This window comes from Lingula anatina, chromosome 3 (assembly GCF_051362555.1).
Source record: "Lingula anatina isolate TDL-2025a chromosome 3, LinAna3.0, whole genome shotgun sequence".
Lineage (NCBI taxonomy): Eukaryota > Metazoa > Brachiopoda > Lingulata > Lingulida > Lingulidae > Lingula > Lingula anatina.
The window spans coordinates 33,927,044-33,951,199 of NC_141769.1; the positions used below are offsets into that span (position 1 = coordinate 33,927,044).

At 37.5% G+C, this 24,156-nt stretch overlaps 2 protein-coding genes across 3 annotated transcripts; both read left to right on the forward strand.

Annotated features, from left to right (window-relative positions):
• Positions 1-395: 395 nt before the first annotated feature.
• LOC106163909 (uncharacterized) lies at positions 396-11,020 on the forward strand. The gene is made up of 4 exons (XM_087007531.1): positions 396-540; positions 4,098-4,674; positions 5,024-7,588; positions 7,715-11,020. Exons 2-4 carry the CDS (start codon positions 4,110-4,112, stop codon positions 10,003-10,005), a joined length of 5,421 nt encoding a protein of 1,806 aa, XP_086863657.1. The 5' UTR covers positions 396-540; positions 4,098-4,109; the 3' UTR covers positions 10,006-11,020.
• A 7,572-nt stretch (positions 11,021-18,592) lies between these two features.
• Positions 18,593-22,980, forward strand: LOC106155793 (RNA-binding protein 41). Of its 2 annotated transcripts, none has more exons than XM_087007535.1 (7): positions 18,593-19,004; positions 19,484-19,663; positions 20,032-20,227; positions 20,728-20,842; positions 21,176-21,795; positions 21,984-22,134; positions 22,231-22,980. In XM_087007535.1, the coding sequence occupies exons 1-7, from the start codon at positions 18,931-18,933 to the stop codon at positions 22,344-22,346; spliced, it is 1,452 nt and encodes a 483-aa protein (XP_086863661.1). In that variant the 5' UTR covers positions 18,593-18,930; the 3' UTR covers positions 22,347-22,980. The 2 variants fall into 2 exon arrangements, with proteins under 2 accessions (XP_086863661.1, XP_086863662.1); XM_087007536.1 differs by having other exon boundaries at positions 18,596-19,004; positions 22,246-22,980.
• Positions 22,981-24,156: the final 1,176 nt, after the last annotated feature.

The following is a 24,156-nucleotide window of genomic DNA, read 5'->3' on the forward strand; positions in this document are numbered from 1 at the left end:
CGGGAAAAATGGCTGCCGGAGTTCACATGCTGGAGTGGAATGCTAAAAAAACAAGTGATTTTTTAAGTTGATCCCCAGGATTCTTTTTTCCCCTTTAATGTAGCAAAAAATCTCCAAAACAAGTAACCATAGACAACAAATCAACACTGCTGACCTACTTAGTACTGTAACATAAATTTCAGTCAAATTAATGAAAAGAACAGTATCCTACATGTACTTGGCCTGTGATAAATAACCAATCTCCACAAAACTGCCATTACTGATAACAACACATACATGTATCTGTGTCAAGTGACGATACAGAATTGGACATTTTCCAATCAGAAAAATTAGCAAGGGATATAAGGCAAATTTGAAATTGATTTTGCCTACCAATTCACAGTCAGTTTTTGCATTATTTGGTTGCTGAATCTTCCATTTACATAAAAAGTTATCATTTCATATCTAAAATACCCGTATGTCACATGACAACCTTACATCAGGTGACAAAGACGTAGTTTTCATTTGCCCCCAGCAAGGAATTTGATAATCCATTTCAAGGTGAGTTAAAGACTGCAATTTGTTAAAAATTTCATCACCAGGTATATCAGCTATCTGCACTCAAACTATTTCCATACAGTAATCACATTTATATAATTTATATACTGATTTAACCCTTACTACATTCCCCAGACAGCCTCAGTGATCTGGCCCACGTCTGGCCCAGATCTGGCAACGTCTGGCAATGTCTGGCAAAAGGTATGGCTTGCCACATGTGGGCCAGATGTGGCAATGTCTGGGCCAGATCTGGCCCAGACATTGCCACATCTGGCCCAGTCCACATTTGCTCATATGGCCAGATGTCGGCCCAGATCTGGCAATATCTGGCAAATGTATGGCATGCCAGATGTGGGCCAGATATGGGCCAGATCATATTCAAATGGGCCAGATTAGGGCCAGACATGGACCACATATGGCCCAGATTGTTTTTTTTTTATTATTTCACATTTGCTCATGTGGCCAGATCTGGCCCAGATCTGGCAATATCTGGCAAAGGTATGGCATGCCGGATGTGGGCCAGATTAGGGCCGGACATGGACCACATATGGCCCAGATTGTTTTTTTTTTTTTCTTTTTTTAATTATTTTTAATTATTCAATAAGATAACTATAAAAAAAAAACATACAAGATTCAAGATTCAAGTATTTATTCTGTGCTAAAAGCCTAAACAAAATTATTACACATTATATAACCTTGCTGGCAACTAACATGCAACAAATTAAGGGCCACTCCTTGTCTTTTTGTACAAAACAATTTGTATGTTTGAAAAAAAAAAAAAAAAAAAAAAAAAAACACACTGCAAAAAGGCAAATATACAGACACTTAACAGGAGGAAATGTCACTTACATACATGTAAAGAAAACAGTTATAACAACAATTTTTTTTTCAACACAAAGCTGCTCATCGAATCTGAATTAACACAAATTACAAAAATTGTAATTAATTATGCATGTACATGGGGGGGGGGGGGATTTGAGGGGGAAATATTTTTGCACACCTCAACCTAAATAATATTATACATTGTCATTTTTAAACTAATTCAAACATATCATTAATAATAATAATCACTAATGAATATAGTTTTGTAATGAATAAATCTTGAATAATGAATGAAAAAACATTCTTTTTTAGATGATGGAGAGTTATAACAAAATTATAAATAACCATGCAGTAACTGTTTCAATTCAACTTGCATGCTGGCTACAGTACTGTACATACGTGTAAATTCTGAAAAAAAAATATGTATACTCCAGCACAGATATAGATGTACAATTAAAAGAGAATTACATGTGCACAAAAACAAACCCCAGTATCAATGCTTTTGAATTAAATCACATCACGAATCAAATCACTCAATGAATTGAACCAGTTTGCAATGCTTGCGCTTTTTTCAAATCCATAACACTAAGAAATGATACACCCGCCTCCTTGACGAGCTTATAATTATTAAAGGAATCAACAATGGAACAAGTAACTCTACCAAGTTAACAAAAGTTCATTCAAATGTCAAGTCCAAACACAACATCCCTTCCTTTCTTGGAGAGAAACGGTCCTTTCAAAACATGTTAATTGACAGTTCAGTCTTTAAAATGTCTTTTCAAACATTTGCAGAATAGCATATGAACTCCAACTTTTATTCCTTAAACCACACTGAAAATTCTCAAAACTAATCAACTCATATCAAATCCCATGTCCTTTCACTACTACTGGTCTCTTCCTTTGCTTGCCTTTACGTCATATTCAAATGTTCCCTTCACTTTTAAAGGTTTCTCAGACGTGTACATGAATAATACTGTTTGTTTTCTGGTCCTCCACAAGAGCCACATTTATTTTTCTTGGATTTCAGCATTCTCCATGTATTTTCATCAATGATATTACAATATGCACCTGAATCTGGTAATACACTGAGATTAACACCTCCTCTATTTCCTCCATGTCTTCTGTGCATTGGTTCCCACACCAAATGTATATGCACTCCTGGATTTTCATGTTCAAAGCTGTCATTTACATGAATAATAGTTTCAGTTTTGCAGAGTTTTGCAAAGTGATCCAACGTTCCATGTTTTCTCAGTCAGGGAGTTTCTACTTCGTTTTTCATGTCTAAACTCGTAATGTTTAGACTGGCTTGGTTTGTCAAATGACTTCAGTTTCATCATACTCAGTTTCTGGTGTTCCAATTTCATTCAAAGCGTTAACTGTCTTATGTATATTCATGTTTCTAACCTGTGTTTGGGAGAGTCCTGAAAATATCTTGTAAGTTGTACACCTGTCCCTGCTGAATACAACATAAGCGCGCGTCTCCTTTGTCATGTATTTTTAATTTTCTATCTTTGTTCATTATTCATGCCGTTCGTTGGTTTTGAAAAGATCAATCTTTTTCCGTCAGCGAAAAGTTTAAACTGTCTAGCCATCGCGTCGAGCGTGACCCAATGTCTCCGGACTTCTGTACGGTTCGAATTCCGTAATTTCACATTTTTTCTCCATTTTTTTCAAAGAAACTTGACTCACAGTTTTGCACTAGTGTTTATCCTCGTCGCCAGTGTTGATGCCTTCGAAATAAATCGCACCACGAATCAAATCACTCAACGAAATTGTATCAGTTTGATACGCTTATGCTTTTTTCATATCCATAACTCTAAGAAACGCTACATCCGGGTCCTTGACCGGCTTAGCATAAAAAGCGGAATCTTACAACAGCGGAACGAGTAGTCCAAAAAAGTTTTAGATCAGTGAATTCATTCAAATGTCAAGTCAAATTAAACAAATAGCACACTTATGAGGGGACTTTGAAGAAAAAAGAGAGAGATAAATTAAATCAAAATTTATCAAATGACGTCAGTTCAATGCATTCAGCTCACTGGTCAATAAAAAATAAATAAATAGAAAATAAAAATTGAAAATGAAAGTACCATATCTGGCCCAAGTCTGGGCAGCATCTGGCAAAATGTGGCGTAAATGCCAGACTTTGCCAGACTTGGCCCAGATCTGGCAAGTGTCTGGCAAAATGTGGCATAAATGCCAGACTTTGCCAGACTTGGCCCAGGTCTGGCAAGTGTCTGGCAAAATCTGGCCCAGATATTGCCAGACGTTGCCAGATCTGGGCCAGACGTGGGCCAGATTATTGAGGCTGTCTGGGTCTATACTTCCTTGTTTCACTTCTGAATACGTCTTTATCTATTCATTTATATTCTTCAAACTAAAAACATTTTCTAGTGAACTAAATTAAAGACAATGACTTGTGTTTCACCATTTTTCATTAACTTAATTATGTCTGAACCAATGACAAATTGTATCAATTTTCCATTAAAGAAATTTAAAAAAAAAGCGTTGAAGGACCACCTTAATGCAATATATACATGTACCATGTCTCTTCCAAAAAATCTTGTATGTATGACTTTTCTAAAGACAGGGAAAATGTTAACAGGGCTCCCTCTTTTAAGTGTTAAAGCAAAATTTCCCATTATCTTGTGGTGGTTGAGGCCTACTTTAAAAAAGCCAGCAAAACCTTTACCCAAAACTAAATCCTTATTTCACACTGAGACATTCATTTTTTTCAGACCTAAAACGAAATGGCGACTGCTGCCACTCCCCGAAATGAGATAGAAAACACAATGCGTATGGGACTACTGATACATTGGTCACAAGATGTGCTTCAAGATGTCCTCAGTATACAGTTACAAACAACTTATCCAGGGTTGTTTGATCCATCAAATGGAGGGAAGTTGTTTGATATTCTAGCTGACCAAAAAGCAAAGCATGCTTTGCTGCAGTTGAAAAAAAGGAATGTTTTGAATGCAAGCCAAATGAAGCTTCTATACCCTTCTGGGAATCCCTCCACAACTGTGACACTGAAGGACTTAGATGTGACTCTTACAGTAGTCCTGTTAAGAAATATCACGACACTGAACCCAAAGGGCAGTTGGGAGAATCCACCGATAACTGACACGTCCATGGAGGCCCAGATTGGCAGAGTGAAGAAATATCGCAACAAATTTTCACATGGGGGCGCCAGTCTCACAGATGCTGCATTTCAGACCCAGTTTACAGATTTGAAAGCTTTGCTGCTATCACTGTCCACAATCTACACCAGTGATGACTATGACAAGTTGCTTACTGATCCACTGCATGCAGCAGGTATGATGTATTTAACACATATCGAGTGTGCTACATGTATGAAGAATAGTGAGAGAAGCTACCGGTATCTTCATAGCTAAGAAGGACTGTGCTCTATTATATTGATTGTCCACCAGCGTATAAATAAAGACAACTTTCAGTTTACAGTCATGAGTGTTCTTCACAGAAATGTGCACAATGACAGGAACTGGCATACTTCAAACATCAAATCTACCGCCATAATTATAGGAAAATAAAATATGTAATATTATAACTTTTACTTTAGTCTTTTTATGCATGACATTTTCAGAATTTAAATTTTTTTTATGGATGAAAGTTTTTTTCTTGCATGTTTATTTTTCAATTACAGAAGCACCTTGTGAGCTCATCTCTACTAACCTTCCAAACAGAAATCCAGAGCTGAAGGGACGAGTGGACCTGGTGCAGAAAATACTGCAGCAAGTTGAAGATAAAAAACTCATTCTCTTGACTGGGATGGGCGGCATAGGTAAAACAAGCATAGCTGTTGAGGTTGGACATCACAGAAAAGATGTCAGAAAAGATGTCTTGTATATTGATATGAGAAAAGCTGTAAATCTTGACTCTGTTAAATTATCACTTGTGCAGCACTATCACCCAACTCAGTTTTTGAAAGATATTTACAGTGATTATCAGAACAAATTCACACAAACTATGTCTAATTTAGCAACGGACACTCTCCTTATCCTTGATAATAATGACAGCGTTTTGAATTCACACCAGCAAGAGTTTCTACAGTTACTAGAGGAAGTCATGAATTCATCAAAACATATCACTCTTTTATGCACCAGTCGTGAATCCTTCAGTCTTCTGTCACAAACCACAGTTACTATAGACATCCCTCCTCTTGATAAAACATCTTCACGTGAAGTCCTTTGGGGGGAGAATATGATCAGCCCCACAGATAGTGAGACAGACGCTTTAGGTGAAATATCAGAGAGATGTGGCCACAATCCCCTTGCACTAAAATTGGTAGCTGCCCAGATCAAGCTCAAAACAGTACATAAAGTGTTAGGGAAAATGAAACGCAAAAAAGTACTTCCCTCTCTTCAGTTACCTAACATTCCTGCATCACAAGGTATGCTTACCTGCTTAGAAATGTCTTATGAAACACTGAATGACACAGAGAAAAAGGTGTTTAGGGGACTGCATATATTTCCAGTTGCATTCAATTCAGAAGAAGTCTCAGAGATTTTGGAGATGGATGAGGATGAATGTGAATCTGTCCTTGACATTCTTAGTGCTAAATCACTCTTGAGTTTGGTCCAAAATACCTATGATCTGCATCCTTTGGTGAAGGAGTATGCAGAGTGCCTTGCACAAACTGACAGCAATGAAATCACTCACACACGAAAGAAATACTGTGATTATTACATAAGGTGTATGCGCCAGCTATACATTGTGCATAATATTAAAGCTTCGCTTTTTGAAAATATGTCAAAACTGGTGCCCCATTTACATATGACTGCTACCTTGCTAAAAATGGAACTCTGCACTTCTGACATACAACAGAAAAAAATCACACTCAGTATCCTGCAAGAGATTGCAAATACATTCAATATGCTATATCTGTATCAAGAAGCTCTATCAATTTTTCGTTCAAATGAGGGAGAAATAACCATATATTTTGAAGGTCAACCAACTGAAATAGCAGAAGTGCACAAATATATTGGTGGGTTACTAAACAACATGGGTAAGTACAAAGAGGCACTTGATTATTCTAAAAAAAGCCTGGAGGTAATAGAAGAGTTCCTAGATCCCAAACACCCTGATACTGCTACCTCATACAGCAATATTGGTTGTGGACTGAGAAACATGGGTGAGTACAAACAGGCACTTGACTATTATAAAAAATGTCTCAAGGTAAGGAAAGAGTCCCAAATTCTAGGTCCCAAACACCCTGACACAGCTACATCATACAATGATATTGGTAGTGTACTGAGAAACATGGGTGAGTACAAAGAGGCACTTAGGTATCATAAAAAATGTCTGGAGGTAAGGGAAGAGGTCCTAGGTCTCAAACACCCTGATACTGCTTCCTCATACAACAATATTGGTAGAGTACTAGAAGACATGGGTGAGTACAAAGAGGCACTTGGGTATCATAAAAAATGTCTGGAGGTAAGGGAAGAGGTCCTAGGTCTCAAACACCCTGATACTGCTACCTCATACAACAATATTGGTAGTGTACTACAAGACATGGGTGAGTACAAAGAGGCACTTGACTATTATAAAAAATGTCTGGAGGCAGAGGAAGAATTTCTAGGTCCTAATCACCATGACACAGCTACCTCATACAACAATATTGGTAGTGTACTACACGCCATGGGTGAGTACAAAGAGGCATTAGAATATATAAAAAAATGTCTTGATGTAAGGGAGGAGGTCTTAGGTCTCAAACACCCTTATACTGCTACCTCATACAACAATATTGGTAGTGTACTAAACGCCATGGGTGAGTACAAAGATGCACTTGACTATCATAAAAAATGTCTGGAGGTAAAGAAAGAGGTCTTAGGTCCCAAACACCCTGATACTGCTACCTCATACAGCAATATTGGTAGAGTACTACAAGACATGGGTGAGTACAAAAAGGCACTTGACTATTATAAAAAATGTCTGGAGGTAAAGAAAGAGGTCTTAGGTCTCAAACACCCTGACACAGCTACCTCATACAACAATATTGGTAGTGTACTACAAGACATGGGTGAGTACAAAGAGGCATTTGAATATATAAAAAAATGTCTTGATGTAAGGGAGGAGGTCTTAGGTCTCAATCACCCTGACACAGCTTCCTCATACAACAATATTGGTAGTGTACTACAAGACATGGGTGAGTACAAAGAGGCACTTGACTACCATAAAAAATGTCTGGAGGTAAAGGAAGAGGTCCTAGGTCTTAAACACCCTGATATTGCTGCCTTATACAACAATATTGGTTGTGTGCTGCAAGACATGAGTGAATACAAAGAGGCATTTGAATATATAAAAAAATGTGTTAGTATAAGGGAGGAGGTCTTAGGTCCCAAACACCCTGATACTGCTACCTCATACAGCAATATTAGTGGAGTACTACAAGCCATGGGTGAGTACAAAGAGGCACTTGACTACCATAAAAAATGTCTGGAGGTAAAGGAAGAGGTCCTAGGTCCCAAACACCCTGATACTGCTACCTCATACAGCAATATTGGTGGAGTACTACAAGACATGGGTAAGTACAAAGAGGCACTTGACTTTTATAAAAAATGTCTGAAGGTAAATGAAGAGGTCCTAGGTCCCAAACACCCTGATACTGCTACCTCATACAGCAATATTGGTCATGCACGACAAGCCGTGGGTAAGTACAAAGAGGCACTTGACTACCATAAAAAATGTCTGGAGGTAAAGGAAGAGGTCCTAGGTCCCAAACACCCTGATATTGCTGCCTTATACAACAATATTGGTTGTGTGCTGCAAGACATGAGTGAGTACAAAGAGGCACTTGATTATTATAAAAAATGTCTGAAGGTAAAGGAAGAGGTCCTAGGTCCCAAACACCCTGATACTGCTACCTCATACAGCAATATTGGTAGAGTACTAGAAGACATGGGTGAGTACAAAGAGGCACTTGACTATCATAAAAAATGTCTGGAGGTAAGAGAAGAGGTCCTAGGTTCCAAGCACCCTGATACTGCTACCTCATACAGCAATATTAGTGGAGTACTACAAGACATGGGTAAGTACAAAGAGGCACTTGACTATTATAAAAAATGTCTGGAGGTAAGGGAAGAGGTCCTAGGTCCCAAACACCCTGATACTGCTACCTCATACAGCAATATTAGTGGAGTACTACAAGACATGGGTAAGTACAAAGAGGCACTTGACTATTATAAAAAATGTCTGAAGGTAAAGGAAGAGGTCCTAGGTCCCAAACACCCTGATACTGCTACCTCATACAGCAATATTGGTAGAGTACTAGAAGACATGGGTGAGTACAAAGAGGCACTTGACTATCATAAAAAATGCCTGGAGGTAAGGGAAGAGGTCCTAGGTCCCAAACACCCTGATACTGCTACCTCATACAGCAATATTAGTGGAGTACTACAAGACATGGGTGAGTACAAAGAGGCACTTGACTATCATAAAAAATGTCTGGGTGTAAGAGAAGAGGTCCTAGGTCCCAAACACCCTAGCACAGTTACCTCATACAGCAATATTGGTGGAGTGCTACAAGACATGGGTAAGTACAAAGAGGCACTTGACTATCAGAAAAAATGTCTTGAGGTAAGGGAAGAGGTCCTAGGTCCCAAACACCCTGATACTGCGACCTCATACAGCAATATTGGTGGAGTACTAGAAGACATGGGTGAGTACAAAGAGGCACTTGACTATCATAAAAAATGTCTCGGTGTAAGAGAAGAGGTCCTAGGTCCCAAACACCCTGATACTGCGACCTCATACAGCAATATTGGTGGAGTACTAGAAGACATGGGTAAGTACAAAGAGGCACTTGACTGTCAGAAAAAATGTCTTGAGGTAAGGGAAGAGGTCCTAGGTCCCAAACACCCTGATACTGCTGGCTCATATAACAATATTGGTTGTGTACTAAGAAACATGGGTGAGTACAAAAAGGCACTTGACTATTATAAAAAATGCCTGGTGGTAATAGAAGAGATCCTAGGTCCCAAACACCCTGATACTGCTGCCTCATACAACAATATTGGTTGTGTACTGAGAAACATTGGCGAGTACATAGATGCACTACACTATCATAAAAAATGTCTGGTAGCAATAGAAGAGCTCCTAGGTCCCAAACACCTTGATACTGCTACCTCATACAACAATATTGGTGGAGTACTACAAGACATGGGTAAGTACAAAGAGGCACTTGACTATCATAAAAAATGTCTTGAGGTCAGGGAAGAGGTCCTAGGTCCCAAACACCCTGATACTGCTACCTCAAATGACAATATCGGTGGAGTACTACAAGACATGGGTGAGTACAAAGAGGCACTTGACTATCATAAAAAATGTCTGGAGGTAAGAGAAGAGCTCCTAGGTCTCAAACACCCTGACACAGCTACCTCATACAACAATAATGGTAGTGTACTACACGCCATGGGTGAGTACAAAGAGGCACTTGACTATCATAAAAAATGTCTTGAGGTAAGGGAAGAGCTCCTAGGTCTCAAACACCCTGATACTGCTGCATCATACAACAATATTGGTTGTGTCCTGACAAATATGGGCGAGTACAAAGAGGCATTACACTATCATACAAAATGTCTGGAGTTAAATGAAGAGCTCCTATACTGTAGATCCCAAACACCCTGATACTGCTACCTTATACAACGTTGTTGGAGTACTGCAAGCCATGGGTGAATAAAGAGGCTCTAGCTTATTTTAAAAACAGATAGGAAGTAGATGATGCACTAGGCTCTAAACACCCTGATATTAATACAGTGAACAATTCAATTTGTACTGTACTTGTGAACATGGGTCAGTTCAAAGAGACCATTCCCACAGATATTTAGATCAATCTATCCTCCTGGGGAGTCTCACTAGGTTGCTGTCAGCTTAACCGACAATTTAGCGTGAACCCCCAGGGAGTTAAGTTGATCTTGATGAATAGATCTAGATCTGTGGGAACCCAGTCATAGAGGCACTAGAAAATGTTCATATTGTACAAATTATATACAGTATCCTCTAGGGTACTGGAAGGGCTTACGATCTGTATATGGCACAACTCCATCGCTGAACAAGATGTTTTCACGAAAATTGGCAAAGGTGATATCAAGTGTGTGGGTTTTCAATATTTTGTTGTTATTTTGGTTTAATTATGTTTTAGCCATGGAGTACAGAGCACCTAATAACATTGTATCATTGAACATAGGCTTTATTTTGCTTCATTTAATGCAATAAAATTGTAACTTAAGCTTTTATCATTTGGTCGAAACAATATTTATGCGTAGGTAAAAGGGAAACTGATTTTGTATTTTTAACCCCAAAATTATAATGATGATATGTCATATGAAAAATGACACTTGTGTAAATACTTAGGAATTTAATTAGTGAAAACTGAAAATGTATCTATTATCGAAAAAAAAAAAATGTATGCAAGGCTGTGAAATGGGAGTTTTTTTGGCTCACCCTGATTGTAAAATGCTAACAAAACTTCATGAAAAATATATGCAGATCAACAGTATTATTTCAATCTATACTCAGTCCCAATTTACTCCACATAAATATTGGAAAAGTTATATATATAATGCTTAATCAATACTAACAAAACTTGAAAAATGTTTGCAGATAGTTTAATTTCCATGTATATACTTATGTCCTACCTCTTGGCTGTTTTCACCAAAGTCTTAAAATGTCTCCATAGACATCTCCAAGGATTTCTCCATAATCTCCCAACCTCTACAATAAAATGACACTGAAGTTCTAACTTCTACAAACATATCTAAAGAGTCCCTAGTTTTGTAAAAAATATCTGGGCAGTCTTATTTTTTGCAAGGATATCTAGGATGTGCTCACTCCTCTATCTAGGCAGTCTTGACTTTTCTAGGAATATTCATGATGATGATATTATCATCATCATCATCATCAGTGCTCTTCGTCCCGTGTGGGACATAAGGCCACAGTCACTTCTTTCCATTTGGCCCTGTCTCTGGCTACGTGCTGGGCCTGTCCCCATGTAAGGTCCCCCTCCCTCAGCTCTGCCATCACTGTTCGGCTATCCATTCTTACTATATAATTTATGTGGCGGCCTGGCTATCCATTCTTACTACATAATTTATGTGGTGGCCTGGCTATCCATTCTTACTATATAATTTATGTGGCGGCCTGGCTATCCATTCTTACTATATAATTTATGTGGCGGCCTGGCTATCCATTCTTACTATATAATTTATGTGGCGGCCTGCAGCTGGCTATCCATCCTTACTATATAATTTATGTGGCGGCCTGGCTATCCATTCTTACTATATAATTTATGTGGCGGCCTGGCTATCCATCCTAACTATATAATTTATGTGGGTGCCTGGCTATCCATCCCAACTATATAATTTATGTGGCGGCCTGGCTATCCATCCTAACTATATAATTTATGTGAAGGCCTGGCTATCCATCCCAACTATATAATTTATGTGGCGGCCTGGCTATCCATCCTAACTATATAATTTATGTGAGGGCCTGGCTATCCATCCCAACTATATAATTTATGTGGCGGCCTGGCTATCTATCCTAACTATATAATTTATGTGATGGCTTGGCTATCCATCCTAACTACATAATTTATGTGGGGGCCTGGCTATCCATCCTCACTATATAATTTATGTGGGGGCCTGGCTATCCATCCTAACTATATAATTTATGTGGTTGCCTGGCTAACCATCCTAACTATATAATTTATGTGGTTGCCTGGCTATCCATCCTAACTATATAATTTATGTGTGGGTGCCTGGTCAAGTTACTTTTCCCCCAAAGGATTATTCATCACTTTATGTGAAGAAAAATCTTGCAATAAAAATATATAGACCTACATAGTTTGGTGCAAAATGTAAGATCATTGCCTCCTGTTTAAATACTTCACAACTGGCTATTTATTTAAGGCATACAAATGTGTTATATAATTCTGAGATGTTCATGTATGTTATCATATGTGATAACTTCTACTAAGCAGGTTATGTTTTTGCCTATGTTAGTTTGTTAGTTAACAGCCTAACTTAAGAAGTTAGGGTGGGTTTGGATAACAAATTAGGAAAAGTGAGAAGTTAGTATTGATTAGATTTTGATGGTGATCTATTGATTAATCAATTAATGATAAGAAAAGAGCCACCTCAGCAAGGACCAGCCTGCTCTGAGTGCTATTCTAGTTTTATTCTGCAATGAATATGTTTACAAAACATCACATTACTTTAAGTGTATCCATGGAGGTTTACAATTTCTAAAATATTTTATTTTACCTCTGCATCCACTTCATCATAAGGAGGACTGAAAACCTATGTGTCACTGCATGGGTTCTGGAATTGCAAAATAAAATCAATAATTATAGTTATGATAGTTCAAATTCTCTATTGGATAGTTCTGACAGTTCATAAATTGATAATTTAACCATGAAGTGCTGGTGTAACAAAAGTTTTTACTTTTAAATTAATCTATAGGTCCATAACCAGGGGAGTTTGAAGGGTTTGAACAAACCACCCTTTTTGCTGGGGAAAAGGTCCCCTCCAGGTAAATTTTATCTAGGTACACAAAGTTTCATGGTAAAAAAGTCACTTTTTCAGAAAAAGAACCCCCTTTTCAAACTGCTGGCTAAGGGCCTGATCTATATTACCTTCATGAATTTATTTCACAACTGATGTGTTGAAATTTATCTATTTTTATTTGTATATTTGATGGTAAACTTTATTGTTAGAACTTTATGTTGTAGAGTGTTTAATGTGAGTTTGTATCTGCACATGCATACATTTACACATTTATTTGGTTACATGATAATTATCAGTTGGGTGGTAATTAATGTTGCATAATTTTTATACATGTACTATTGTTTATTACTGAGATATCTGTGTATTTATTCATGTCTGCTACGTGTAAGAGAACTTAACTTGATTATTAAGTAATAATAAATAAAGTGAAATGACACTGGTGTGCATCAGTACACAAAGCTTACTAGTATGTCCATTAAATTGGAATGCTGCATATACTGTGTATGGAAATCAAATGCAGATTACAAATATTGTTTATTTGGGGATAGTTATTGTCATTAATTTGTTTTTAGAAATTATGATAAGTATTATTTCATTTTTAAGAAATATATGAATTTAAGAAATATAATCCATAGACACATTTTATTTACTCAAAATATGTACTTTCTTTATTTTATCTTTAGAATTAAATTGGAAATTCCTATTATATATACTACCAACAGTCATTATTTTATTTTATTATAAGAAATTTAGTATTGACAATCAATCTTATTAGTTATGAACTTTGTCAGACCTGATGAATAACTACCAGTCTTTAAGGATATTGTAACCCTTTAATATCATCCAGATACCAAAAATGAAGTTTTTTCTGTATCTAATTATCAAAAAATGCATCTATCTTTGTGCTGATTTAAAACAATAAAAAAACTTCGAAAATATCAAAAATTCTGTGTTTATATTACTAGTTGCAATGTATAAGCATAACAACTCATAGATTTCATCAATTTATCACCTTTATAATTTGAGGCAAGATAGCAATTGATGTTGGGCATAACTACATCCCTGAAGAAGATTTTATCCAGAAAATTGGCAGAGTTGACCACAAATGTGTGAGCCACAATCCAGTGCAGTCGTTTTGCTTTAAATGCATTTGTTATGGAGTTATGAACCCCTAATTACAGAATTTCATTAATCAAAAGCATTATTTTGCTTTATCAATGATAAAATCTTAACTAAGACTTTTAAGAAAAATTCCTGCAGGGGTTTGGAGTACTAAATGATGTCATTAAATTGGTACTGAAATGGTGATCATGGGTGCTCAGATAAAGGAAAAATTTGAGAATTAACCATTTTTTGTTTTTCATCCCAAAATCGCAATTATGACATCACTCGTTTTAATTATTTACTCAATGAACACTGAAAAATTATTTATTAGTACCAAAAGAATGAATGTGTAATGCAGTATATAAAGACCTTTGGGCAAAGTGTGACCATATCCTTAACAATTTTTAATATAAAATTAAAAGTGAAATAAAATGGGTTCATAACAAATTAAAAGAAAAGTTTTTCCTAGTCAAGAGAATTTACTTGAACCTCATTATTACCAGTCCCAAAGCTTACTATTAGTATGAGATGGACAGTTTTACCAGGCCATTAACAACTCATTCTTAATCTGGGCATTACTTTTGTACCTCCTGCATACTTAAGACTGACGATGTCTAAAGTTAAGCCCAAGATTTTCATTAACTTTGTCCTAACACAAATAGGTAGTGTTCCATTAAATGCAATGTTGCTCCCATTTTATAACAGAAAAGACATGGCTAATGTAGCAGACTAACAGTTTATTTACAGAGAGACAACTAGGAATATACCTTGAATTAAAACAGACAAAAATTTGTGTTTATATATATATTATAGTTGTAAACTTGAGCATGGGGTTAACAGATTTTACTCAGCAAACAGCTCCACCTGCTTATTTCTTCTACTAGCTGTTACAGTAGTTCATATCATATGTTCATTGATATCCCTTCAAGATTGTGTCCTATCTTCTGGTGGAAAGTGTGCGACATCACAAAGAAAAAGTATTAGTTATGTGATCCAATAGCACATTATTGCTATTTATGCACTTCAAAGTATGATAATTAAAAAGTTAATTGAGCATGTAAACTTATAATCCTGTCCAAAATTTTAAAAAATTACAAAAAAAAAAAAAAAAAAAAAAAAAAAAAAAAAAAATTCTTCAAATTCTTAAAATGGCAAGTAATGTAAGAAATAAAATCAGACTAGTAAATTGTCATTAGAGCCCTCTTTCAGCTCCCACTTTCAAAGACAAATACAACAAGCACGCTTGAGAATATCGTATCTGTTTTAGTTCCAATTTCTATATTGGCACCAACTGATAACTTTCTTCAAATTAAACCACCTAAATGGGCTCTTTGATTGTTTGAAGATCCAGGTAAGCTCTCTTCAATCGCTGTCAGAGGACAGATTCCAGAGATACATCCGATAACAAAGCCATTGCAAGTCCAAACCTGAAAAACAATCAAAACTGTAACTGCAGCTCATACATGTACTGTATACACATGTATAATGGGGGCGTCTCGATAGTCCGAAGGTTCATTCAGGCCTACCCAACTACCAGACTCGGCACCTAAGGATCCTGAATTAACCGGTATATCGGGCCACACTACCCGTTTTCAAGGTGTGTGTCAGATCGCATTTCGGAGTATCAGCCAGAACACCGACAGGATGAGCCCTGGCATGCTCGGCTGTCACCTTGATTGGATAGTAAAGGATTGTCGTAAAATCGCTATATGATTTTAAAACCGGGTGCATAAATTTGAAAGCCACATAGATGAACCTTAGACTGCCACATTAATCTAATACAATGCAAAAAAGCCCTATCAAAAGTGGTTAAAACATTCAAACCGAATGTCGTAGAAAGTCCCCATATACCCCCATAGAGACGATAAAATAGAGTACTCTAAAGTAAGAGTACAGTTTCAGGTTGTTCAGCCGAGCGTGGATGAGCCCGCAGTCGTGCTACAAAATTTGTTCTGGGGTATGATACCTCGAAATGCCATCTGACACACACCTTGAAAACGGGTAGCGTGGTCCGAAATACCGGTTAATTAAGGATCCTTAGGTGCCGAGTCTGGTAGTTGGGTAGGCCTGTTCATTGGTCCGAAGGTTCATTGGTCCGAAAAGTGGTAACATTTTCCTTTTTCATGGAGACGATTATAAACACATGGCAGTAAAAGTCTAAAGATACATGTATGTCCTGAGTGCCCGTGAGATATGTACACTATCGATGATCTGTACATTGTATGTTAAGGTTCTTTATGATCAATAAACATTCCATTCCATTTTCATCGATTTTTTAATTAAGGGTTCATTGGTCCGAAGGTTCTATAGTGAACATTCGGACCAATGAACCTTCGGACTATTGAACCTTCGGACTATCGCTACGGCCCCCTGTATTAACCCATTACAGTGACGTCATATTTGCTCCGTAACACTCGTCCAGCGGCCATTCTGGAGGGAAAGAACGACGGGGAATAGTAGCGTAAATATAGATGAACCAAATAAAATGAAATAATCTTCATATCGTGATCAAGTACACCAAAAGAAAAAGAGTATATACATGTGAAAACTTCAGCTGATCAGCGTGATCAACCCATATAAACTCAAGACAGTCCAAAGACATGAAATCCGTGAGACGTGACCTACCCCTGTATCCCAACATCGTGGATTTGTCAGAACCTAGTTCAGTTATCTTGTACTTCATTTTTCTTGTTCATTGGGTAATAACAGTTATAGTTTTAGAGAGTTTACTGTGTAATCATAAGTTCAACCTTTCATAGAAGCAACTTTTTACATAAAGGATAGATATAAGGAGAAATTTGAGCTGACCATCGGGATCAACCCTTACGGACTCAAAGAAGACAGTATGCAGGGTTGTGACAAGAAGTATTGCTGTCAGATATGATTTAACTGTACATTATGAAGCTGTCAGAAATTATTTCAGCATTCTTGTGCTTCATTTTGGTTCATTAGGAAGTATTTGTAACATGACTGTTGTTTGAGAGTTCAATATTTTACCATGAATTCAACCATTCACAGTAGCAACATTGTTAGCATTTTATTATTAGTCCAGACCTTCACAGAAGCAATGTATTTTTCAAACATATGACATTCAATGTAACATAACAATGTAACATAACAATGTAACAGATCAATTTTCTAAATGTAAATTAACAAAAAAAGGTAACAATACTCAGTAGTTATTTTTATTCATATTGTAACTTGCATCATAATACAGTAGGAAAACACAGAATTCAACATTTTTCAAATTCATTTCATTAAGTTCATTCATTTAAATGGTACCTGAGCTAGAATATATACTTACAAAACAGATTTACTCTTAAAGGTACATACGAACCGAGCATTGGTGGAGCGTGGATTCCCAGTAACACATGTAAACCACTTCTACTATATTCTTATATGACTCAAATAAATTTGACGTGCCAAGGGATAAACTGAATAGATCACTCGATCAGCTGTAAAATACCTTTAGACTGCTCCTTTCTTTAAATTTATGGTTGTAAATTTAACCTACTTCCGTGACCTACTTTCCTGCCCCATTGACATACAGCTTAGAATGCCAGCAGAAAAATCTGTTCAAACATCATTTTCGGGTAAAATTAAACAATGCATTTTGGTAATTTTCTTAGTTATCCTACTTGAAACTGTATGCTGGCATTTGGTTGGTTTTTGTGACAAAAAATTGACTTTGTATGTATCTTTAACACTACACTAAATCTAAAATCAGGCCACTAACTTCCAAATACACATGACACAGGTAATTGATTTAATTGGCCCAGCTGAGCTGTGTACATTGTACTGTAGCCTTGACACTAATTGACAATAATGCTAACCAGGTATTAAAGAGGTAGATGACAGCAGATAAAATCCAAAGAGCACCATAACTGATAACAAATTACACCCAAGGCAATAAGTGAGTATTCATAATGAAAGTCGAAACCCTGCCTGGGTATTTCCACACGTTTTTACAACACACTCTCCACCAAGACTTTTTGGGCACTACTAATATGCAGTGTACGTGCGCTCATATCTTATACGGGGGCGTCTCGATAGTCCGAAGGTTCGTTGGTCCGAAGGTTCATTGGTCCGAAAAGTGGTAACATTTTCATCGATTTTTTAATCAAGGGTTCATTGGTCCAAAGGTGAATATTCGGACCAATGAACCTTCGGACTATTGAACCTTCGGACTATTGCTACGGCCCCTCTTATACACCTCGGTCTTTGGTTTTCTACTTTTTTCTTTTATGGTAAAGGCTGCACAGCTGGGTCTTCATTCTTTGCTGTAAAATAAATTAGTTTTATCCTTTACTTGTCCGATGAGTCTTGATTCAAAGCCACTCCTCAGTCTCTCCTCCGTTTACGGTTTTCGTCCCTACACCTTGGATTGTTACCACTGCAGGCAGTCTGTGAACGCTTGTAAAGTTATTTATCTTCTCTCTATCATATACCCTGCAGTAATTCATCATTTTACTCGGTTTAATATCAAAGAAAACAGAAATTAAATGCTAAATTGTACATGTAGACATGATCATGCGCAGCAGACGATTCCGGTCTCCCTCCAGTATGGCTGCCGTTTTGATGACGAGGGCTACAATGGGTTAATAATTACAGTGTTAGAGAGGTGGATTTCTAACGCTGATAAAATCGGCATCAATACTAGAAAAGGTCGTTGCTGGCAATTTCCTGACACTGAATACCTATGCTGATATAATTAAACAGTTGTCAAGTTCAACTATCTACCAGCGTGAGAGATACAGACAATCAAAATTCATCATTTTAACATTGGGAGTAATGGACCTAGCTGATTTGTTTTTACCCAGCTCCGGTCGTGGCGGCCATCTTGTGACGTCACACCGACTGTCAGAATGGAAGCTGACAGTGACAGTGGACCCATAACAGTAACAGTTTAGTTAGGTGGAACACTGCACATCATTATATAGCCAGAATGCCAGGCGGGTCAGTGAATGGTCGACCTCTCAGGGAGGACCCGAACTCGTACAGCAGGACTGGAATTCCATGGTAATGCTTCAGTTCTTTAACTCACTGTCATTTTAGGTTTTATTATCCGCGAAGATTCATAGTCCATGTTAAAAATGTCCTTTTTCATGGAGACGATTATAAACACATGGCAGTAAAAGTCTAAAGATACATGTATGTCCTGAGTGCCCGTGAGATATTTTGTGGATCCCTATTTTTCAAGGGCTAGACATTTGCCTTGATAATATTGTGCCGCTTTGAGGGGATTTCAACTTTCAATACAATTTTGCCAAACGTCTTAGGCTTCGTTCACATAATTCGCGTAATTGCTGGCAGCGCGAGCCAGTTACTTATAGTAACTTATAGTAACTGGCTCGCGCTGCCGGTAATTACGCCGCGGGATATTCAGTGCACAGACCGTGATCATAAGACATACCGAAAATAGAAAATAGAAAATAGACATTGCATGTGAACGAAGCCTTAGAATTCCTGACCGTAGCTGCTGTATCTGTTCTGTTCAGTGGTAATCCCAGACGGTACCAGAGCGGGGCAGTGGTCAAAATGGGTCCGGACGCCAGCAGACCGCCACTTTCCAAGTACGCCAGACTGGACATGCCTGCAGAAGATATTGAGACTGAGGGAGAGAGGCAACTCAAGAGACTGTTGGAAAAGCAGCTGAAAACTGATGTCACTTTGGCAGAGTATGTGTTTGGTTTGTAAATGGCTAACTTGGTATGGTGATAAACTTTAGAAGTTATGGTCTAGAGAGACTTTTATAGTGTAGCACAAGGGTTATAGGGATGTAGCACAAAAATTCATGCGATGTGGTGGGGGGGGGGGGGGAGGGGTAAGGGCTAACCACACTTTTTAGTCAGGAAAAGGTCCACGTTGTCATTCTTCACTTTGGTCTACTTTGGAGTCTGTTTAAAAGGAAATGGAGAAAGTCTAGGGTCTAAACTGTAGAACATGCTGGTCAAAATTGAAGACTGTAATAAACTTGTTGACAAGATTTTTGTGAGTCATAAAGTACAATTTACACAAAGATGTTGAGGTCAATAACATTTCACAGTCAGATGCGCCAGAAGAAGGTTTTCTCAGAGGCGACTGTATTCCGACCAGAGTCTGGAGTGACCAGCGGTCAGTTAAGTCTTGACCAGTACAGGACCATCACAGAGAGGGAGACAAGGGCCCAGATATTGAGACAGTATGGACTGAGTGAGGAAGAGGTGCTGCTGAAGATACAGGCTGATACAGGGACCTTACAGGTAGTTATCACTTAGAAATGAAATATTTTAAGTATAAAATATAATTTCTAGTATGTGAAGATGCTGATATTTAACTAGATTGAACTTAACAAGTAATTTTAACTTTATAAAATGAAATATTTAAAAGTAGAATATTATGAAAAGTATGTGAAGGTTCCATGGTGATATTCAGCTAGGATAATAAACTTATGGATGAGGTAAAAAGGAAGCTGCAAAGTGATTTGGGACCAATCAAACTGAAGAATTGTGAAAGGCCACAGATTTGGTTTGGTTCTGTAATTATATTTACATAAGGGAAGCCAGATGATTTTCAGCATCCTAGTACTAATACATACTTTTACTACAAGGAACTGAAAACTATATCGAAAGAAAAAAGAAACTACAAAGAAGGAGAAAAGACCACCCATGGGCAAGAGACTTAATCTACAGAGTCTTGTAGAAGAAAAATTTCACTTCCAGGTTTTATTGTGTCAAGTTATCTTCATTCCTGTCATTTACAGACTGGCTCTAGTAAACTGAGGATGGCCTCAGAAGTCAGAGAGAAAAAACTGCAAGAAATAGAGAAGAAAATTGCCCAGAAAGAGGTTGAGCTTTCAAAACCAGACACATTTGGGGGTGAGTAAGATGCCATCTAATTTTATCCAAATAATAAAACTGGCTTGTGCTTTAAGCTCTACCCCTTATTTGGATTGCATTCAACATAGGTCCTAATATTTGTCTTATAATAAGAAAAAAAAGTTTTATGTACTGAAGTGGTGGACTTGATTTGAAAAAAACTTACACTTGTCTTTTATACATACACCCCTACTAAGGTACATTTTGCATATATATATATATATAGGCAGTGTTAATATGTGTTTACGTGAGATACCAGTGTCAGGTGCATTATGGCCGTGAAATAAATGCAAATCTTTCACCGAGTATTAAATATGAATCCCACAATTCCAGGCACTGCCCAGCTGTCCCGTCAGGCTATGGACCTGGAGAAGGCCATCTCCCAGGACAGTAACAAGGCCAAGCTGACCCAGGTCCTGGTCACTACTAAGAACTGGACCAAGACAGATTACCCCGCTGACCATCCCATGAACAACCTACACTCTCTCATTAAAGAGGTCAGTCAGGTCAAACCCAGGATGGAAGGAGGGTATTCTAGAGTTGATGAGGGTTTACTAGGGCAAGGATCAGACGTAAATACAAAAGAAGCTGAGACAGACTTTGAATTCTGTGGGCCCCTGACAAAGGAGGAGATGAAAAAACAAGAATTACATTCCAGTAAATTGGATCGTGGAGTGTCTGACAATATTGTTGTTACCTGTGATGCAGCAGAGGAGAGCTGCGACAATAACAAGGTCAAAGGTCAAGGTCAGGAAGTGACAGATCAAGGTCAAGGTTCATCTGATGTTAAAGATGAAGGACAAGAGACCCAGCAGTCCCTTACCTCATCACGTACACTTGATGTATATGTAGAACCATTGTCAGAAGAACATATCAAACAGAACTGCTTAACACTGGAAGAAATAAGAGCTCTGCCTCGATTTAACAACTACGAGCCAGGTGAACCCTCACAGGTAACCCTCATTACCCACACCACATTTAATGTATAGAAAGTTAATTAGTTTATTAAAATTAAGGTTGATTATTAAATGTCACAAACAGAATACAGTAGCGTAGGTGAAAAGGATGTGTCTTAGACTAAGAGGAAAGGCACTGTCATTTTGAGGTGAATACAGTTTTAATGTTGGTCCTCTGATTTCAGACTCTGTATTTGAAGAACTTGCCCCCGTCTGTGGAGGAGAAGGACCTAGTGGCACTGTTTGTTCGCTTCCAGAATCCTGCTGGACCTAGAATTATCTTCAGACTCTTTAAGCACAGGAAGATGAAAGGACAGGCATTTGTTACATTTGACAGTAAGTCGGTCTCTCTCTCTCTCTCTCTCTCTCTCACTCACACACACACTACAGATGATTAGATTTTTGCTGTGAGCAAGTATTTAAAGATGAAAGCATTGCTGTTTCTAGGTGCTGAAACTGCTGGCCATGCCTTGTCTGTAGTGAATGGTTACAATCTGAAGGGCAAGCCTGTCATTATACAGTATGGGAAGAAAAAAGATGTCACCTGAAGGTCATACAGTGCCATTGGTTGTGGAAATTTCACACACAAGGCATTAGAAACCCCATGGGGCTGGCTGCTATGCCAAGACATGCCTTCCAAGTCCAAGGTCACCCGAAGGCCATGAAGTGAAGGTCATTCTGAGTCCAAGGTCGTTGACATTGCCAGGTGAAGGTCATTAAAGATGAAATGATGGACTTGACAAGATGGGTGAAGGACATACAAGGTGTGAAATAAATGGGAATGTGTATAAGACAACAAGTCCAGGTGAAATACACTCAATTGTTTTGCATCAAGTCCGTTAAACAGTGCTTTAACTTAGCATATTCTGCTTTAGCAAGAAGTTTCATTATACAGATCATGAAGCATTATACATATTAATTTGTACAATGCTGCTATATTTCTGCTATGTAGAAATTCGGTTGAGAATACCAGCTGTCATTGACATTGTGTTAAAAAATATCACTTTCAGTGTGAGATTGTGACAAATACGTACTACTACTTGGCACAGTATTGTGTTTAATGGGAATTCTACATAATTCAGTTATGGTACTATAAAATTCAAATACCATTTGTCTGTCATTTACATGTCATTAAATCTCATCTTGTACTCAGTGTCAATAAATGAACATTTAAACATGAAATTGTTGAAAATTTGGCTATGTGACATTCTTCTCCAGATGCAAGATTTCATAGAAGAAAAATAACTTTTTATGTACAGACACAGATGTGTCTGTACATATAGCCATCATCTGCGTCTGTCGACGCCGTCGTCGTCGCCGTCGTCGCCGTGCACTTTTACCGATAACACGATAAGTGGAAAACCATTTTACCTTTTGACTTGAAACTTGCAGAACTGATGAATATTCATAATACGCAGGTCAAGTTCGAAAATCAGCATGATCGGGTCACTTTTAGGGAATTTATGCTGTTTTTTCACTTTTTTCAGCATATATGCAGCACCGATAACACGATAAGTGGAAAACCATTTTACCTTTTGCCTTGAAACTTACAGAACTGATGAATATTCATAATACGCAGGTCAAGTTCGAAAATCAGCATGATCGGGTCACTTTTAGGGAATTTATGCTGTTTTTTCACTTTTTTCAGCAGATATGCAGCACCGATAACACGATATGTGGAAAACCATTTTACCTTTTGACTTGAAACTTACAGAACTGATGAATATTCATAATACGCAGGTCAAGTTCGAAAATCAGCATGATTGGGCCATTTTTAGGGAATTTATGCTGTTTTTTCACTATTTTCAATATAAATACAACACTGATAACACAATATAAGAAAAACGGACTGGCCAATTGTAATCATACTCACAGGAGTGGTCAATCTTACTAAAACGCAGGTTGAGTTCGAAAATCAGCATAATCAGGCCATTATTTTAGAAGTTATACTGTTTTTCACATTTCCTCAGATTCAATTATTAGGCATGTTAACAGTCTCATTATTTAACTAATAAGATGCCTAAAAGTGTTTGTTTGATATTTCCTGCATCTTTACAACATTGTTAGTTGATTATGTAAAAAACATGGTAAACTTGTTATCATGTATTGTGTAATCAAGTGTCAAAAATGGAAATAAACTCATATCATTGCAGTTTGTCAGATTCAATCATCCACTATGTTCAGAATCTCAGAATGGAGGAAATTGGACATTTAACACTGTTCTATTGATACTTTTCCCAACTCATCAATTTTCTTAGTTGGTCATATAAAATGGCAGTAAAATGTTTATTTTGTTTTATGTTAAAAAAGTGTTAAAAAAGGAAATAAACCCATTTCAGAACAGTGCTGTCTTGTTTA

Bases quoted from the DNA above. Each gene is read 5' to 3' on its own strand.
- LOC106163909 (XM_087007531.1), top strand. From the start codon at position 4,110: ATGGCGACTGCTGCCACTCCCCGAAATGAGATAGAAAACACAATGCGT. The intron at 4,675-5,023 runs GTATGATGTATT...TTTCAATTACAG, and splicing joins TGATCCACTGCATGCAGCAG to AAGCACCTTGTGAGCTCATC. The intron at 7,589-7,714 runs GTCTTAAACACC...AGGAGGTCTTAG, and splicing joins GGTAAAGGAAGAGGTCCTAG to GTCCCAAACACCCTGATACT.
- LOC106155793 (XM_087007535.1), top strand. From the start codon at position 18,931: ATGCCAGGCGGGTCAGTGAATGGTCGACCTCTCAGGGAGGACCCGAAC. The intron at 19,005-19,483 runs GTAATGCTTCAG...TGTTCTGTTCAG, and splicing joins AGCAGGACTGGAATTCCATG to TGGTAATCCCAGACGGTACC. The intron at 22,135-22,230 runs GTAAGTCGGTCT...TAAAGATGAAAG, and splicing joins GGCATTTGTTACATTTGACA to CATTGCTGTTTCTAGGTGCT.